Raw genomic sequence first — 3,906 nt, 5'->3', positions numbered from 1 at the left:
GAAGGCGGAATGGGGGGCGAAGGGCACATCCCGTCCCCGCAGTCGTTTGCGGGAGAGCCGGGGCGCTGCGGCTGCGCTCGCCCCGAGCCCGGCCAACGAATTTAGCCCCTGAGAGCACGGTCCGGGCTTCAAAGCAAAACCCACCCCGGGTCCGACACGTGTGGCGTCAAAATACACAGAGTTTGGTTTAGTCCCGGGCGGGGAAAGGGAGAAACCCCCCAACCTGCTGCTGCAGACCCCGCTTGAACGGCCGGTGTGGCCGAAACACGGTGCTCTCGCTCGGGGAGAACCTCCCGCTGCGTCCCGAGTGGGGAAGAGCAGCTCTGCCCCGAGTTTCGTTGTCTTTAGTTGAATTTCGTTTCTTTCCCCACGGAAGAGGAAGGGCCGAGTCCCCCACCCCGACGGGAACCGGCGGGGATGGTCTGGAGCCACCCCGGGAAAGGGGGACCCCGGGCCGGAGGGGTCCCCGGAGCCGTGTCCGGCGGACCCAGTAACTGTAGGAGGCAGGAGGGTGAGGTAAAACGTGCATGATTTATTTTTGAAATGCTGCAGCGTACACAGACACCAAATTTCGTTCAGCACACACACAGCGAAACGAAGTATCGTTTAATTAAAAATTTAAAAAAAAAAAAAGGAAACGAAGGTAAATTTCTCTATTAAATACGCAAAGGAAAAAAATAATTAAAAAAAAAAAGTATTCTTGCCTTAGAAAGTGCAGAGTTCACTATTTGCAAAGGCGGCTGCCCCCGCGGAGCGCTGAGGCCGGGATGCTCGGGCACCCCCGCGGCCCCAGGCCGGTCCCGCCGCTCCTGTGAGCCCGAATGACATGATTGTCGAAGCGTAGGATATTTTACAGTGAAATAATACGGATAGCCAACAGTTGGAGTGAAACCAAAGCAAAATAAATCTCCGTTTTCCCCGAACAAACCGCGACTCCAGGGACGCGCCAATTCTTTTCTTTTCTTTCCTTTTTTTTTTTTTATTATTATTTTATCTTTTTTTAAATTATTTTCTCCTCTTTTTTATTTTATTTTATTTTTTTTTTTTAATTCAGCCGATGAGGTAGAAACAGAAAGGTTATTGCAAAAATGCGATGGGTTTGCTGGGGACGGGGGAGAGCGAACAAAACCATGCAAGTGCGTGTGTGTGCATGTGTGTGCGTGGGGACCCTGGCAGCGAGCGCGGGGGAACAGACCAGCACCTCTGTATTTACAGCCATCCAGGGCAGCTTCGAGCTGGCTTGCTTTCTTTTTTGTTTAATTTTTATTCTTAATTTTTGGAGAGAAGAGGATCAGGTACCAAGGAGAGAGTGGTGCCACAGCCCCCACCTGCCCCCCAGCCAAGCCGGGAAGGGGTGAGGAGCTGCAACAAAGACCCACCAGGCTCTTGTTGCCGCTGCCCTGACTCCGGGCACCCCACAACTCCCCCTCGGCCTTTCATTTTGTCTTTTCATTTTTCTCCATCTTTTTTTCTTTTCCAGTTTTATCTACAAAAGCAGTCTGTATCAGTCATAACAGCAGGGCCGCTTTGCCCGTGGGTGAGGAGCAGGCACCGAACTGCTTGCTTCGTTTTGGGCAGGTTTCCCCTTTTTAGGTTTCTTTTTCTTTTTTTTTTTTCTTTCCAATTTTTTTTTTAAAACACACACAAAAAAAGAAGCCAACAACCCCAAACCCTGTCCATTTCGGAGGGGCTGGGGGCCAGGACTGTGGCAGGTCAGCCGGGGAAACAGGCACTCCCCGCACCGCCCTCCCAGCTCCTTCTTCAGTAGGTGGCAGAAAATTTCATCCTTTTCTGCTTCTGTCTCTGATTGCAAAACCAGACCCGCACCACGTTCTTCTTCAAGTCTAACTTCTCAGCGATGGCAGCGATTTTCTCTGAGGAAGGTCGCGGCTGCACAGCAAAATAAGCCTCCAGTGAGCGCTTTTCAGGGGCAGCGATGGAGGTGCGCTTGCGTTTCTTGTCACCCCCTGTGTAGATCTCTGGTTTGGTCATTTTCTCCCTCTGAGCCCTCTCAGCCTCCTCCAGCCACGCTTCTAGGATGGGCTTGAGGGCCACCATGTTGTTGTGGGACAAGGTGAGGGACTCAAACCTGCAGATTGTGCTTTGGCTAAGGCAGCCCACCCCGGGGATCTTCAAGTTGGCCAACGCGGAGCCCACGTCTGCCTGGGTCACCCCCAGCTTGATCCTCCGCTGCTTGAACCGCTCGGCGAAGGACTCCAGCTCCCGGGGGTCCGTCTCCGTCTCAGGGCCGGAGATGACAGCGTGGGAAGCGAGGCCATGGGGGTGGGACATGTTCATAGGCTGGGAGTGGTGGGCCATGTGGTTGATGGCCGACATGTGGGAGTGAGGGTGTGAAGGTGTGGAGCCCACGTCCGGGCCCGGCACCCCTCCGAGCGGGAGGGCAGAGTTGAGGTGGTCCAGCAGCTCGCCATCCAGGCCCTGGGAGGGCTGGTGGTGGTGGTGGTGGGGATGGTGAGTGGTCAGCACGGACGGGTGGTGCAGGTGGACGGAGGATGAGGTAGGAGTGCAGGACACGCTGCTCATGGTGTGGTAGGTGGCATCTGGCTTGAAGGGGTGGGTTTTCTGCGATACTATATCCACAGCGGCCAGAGCCTCAGCACCCCGCAGCAAGGTCTCATCAAAGCCCGCAAAAATGTTACCCTGGATCTGGATGGGGCCAGGGGGAAGGGGGAGGGGGGTGGAATAAAAGTGGGAGCAAAAACAAACCAGAAAAGTGGAAGAGGATTAAAAGGAAGGCAGTGTTAACAGAGATTCCGCTCTGCCCCTCCAGCAGTGCCTGGGACAGGTAAAATGAACGGAGTTCAACCCGCTTCTCCCCTCCCCCTAAATAAGAGGACCAGGAGCAGGATGTCAGTCCCTGGGCACCCACCCGTCCCTCCGGGATCACCTTCCCAAAAAAGAGAGCAGCCGCAGCAGGGAAGGGAGCCGGCGGGAGTACCGCAGAGCCCCTGCTCACCGGATGGCAGCGGGCAGGACGGCTGTTCCCCCCCAGCCAGGGACGGGGCCCCCGGTTCTTCCCCCGCCTTCCCTCTCCCAGCTCCGAGCACCCTCGGCGACAGGGACAGCCCCCAGCCCGCCGGACCGACGGCGCTGCGGGAGGGATGTGACCTCCCAAAACCTCAAACCCAGACAGAAAGTAAGTTGAGGAGAGCGCAGCGCAGGGTGGACCCCCGAAACCCTTCCCGGGGGGAGCGCGGAGCCCCGCCGAAGTGCGGCTTACCTGGGGGGCGGGCAGGCAGGCTCTGCGGATGGCTTCGGAGCTGGTGTGCAGGTGGGGGTACTTGGGCTCGTGCAGGATGGGGTGCATGCTGAACGCCTGCTTGCTGTTCATGGACATCATGGTGGGAGAGGAACGGGGCAGGGGCGCTCCGGGCAGCCCGGCTCCGGGGGCGCGGTATTGTCTGTTTCCACCGCCCGGTATCAATGGCATTATAGCCCGGCCCCCCCGCCCCCCCGCCCGCTCATTGGACGGGTCGCGGGAGGAACCTCCCACCGCCCGCCCCCGAGCAGTGAGCTCACCCCCCCTCTCCGGCTGTATCCCCCAAACTGGGGCTTGGTCCCCCCCACACTCCCCGCTACTGCGCAGCCCCGGGGTCCCCACCGCTGCGCCGCTCTACCGGTCCCCCCGTCCCGTCGCGGGGATGTTGGGGTATCGCTCCGGGCTCCCTGCAGCTCGCAGCGGCGGGGGGGGAGGCGAGCGGTGCCGGGCCGGTGCTGCGGCCGCCGGGCCCCTCTTCTGCCCCGGGTCGCCGCCGTCGAGCAGCCCCGCGGCTCGGCACGGAGCGGTACGGCGCAGCCACGGCCGGTGATGCTCCCCGGCTGCATCCTCCTGCCCAGCTCTGCCCGCCCTGACGAGCCCCCTGCCCGGCTCCTGTCCAGTCCTCC

At 59.1% G+C, this 3,906-nt stretch overlaps 1 protein-coding gene across 1 annotated transcript; it reads right to left on the bottom strand.

Moving 5' to 3' along the window:
* Positions 1 to 512: 512 nt before the first annotated feature.
* On the bottom strand, positions 513 to 3,394 carry LOC136106455 (brain-specific homeobox/POU domain protein 3). The gene is made up of 2 exons (XM_065846789.2): positions 3,242 to 3,394; positions 513 to 2,667 (listed from the first exon to the last, which is right to left on the bottom strand). The coding sequence occupies exons 1-2, from the start codon at positions 3,359 to 3,361 to the stop codon at positions 1,762 to 1,764; spliced, it is 1,026 nt and encodes a 341-aa protein (XP_065702861.1). The 5' UTR covers positions 3,362 to 3,394; the 3' UTR covers positions 513 to 1,761.
* Between the last annotated feature and the right edge of the window lie 512 nt (positions 3,395 to 3,906).

The sequence above is a fragment of the Patagioenas fasciata genome, chromosome 11, assembly GCF_037038585.1.
Source record: "Patagioenas fasciata isolate bPatFas1 chromosome 11, bPatFas1.hap1, whole genome shotgun sequence".
In the NCBI taxonomy this organism is placed as follows: domain Eukaryota; kingdom Metazoa; phylum Chordata; class Aves; order Columbiformes; family Columbidae; genus Patagioenas; species Patagioenas fasciata.
The sequence above is the reverse complement of the archived record's forward strand: the minus strand, read 5'-3'. Positions and strand labels throughout refer to the sequence as shown.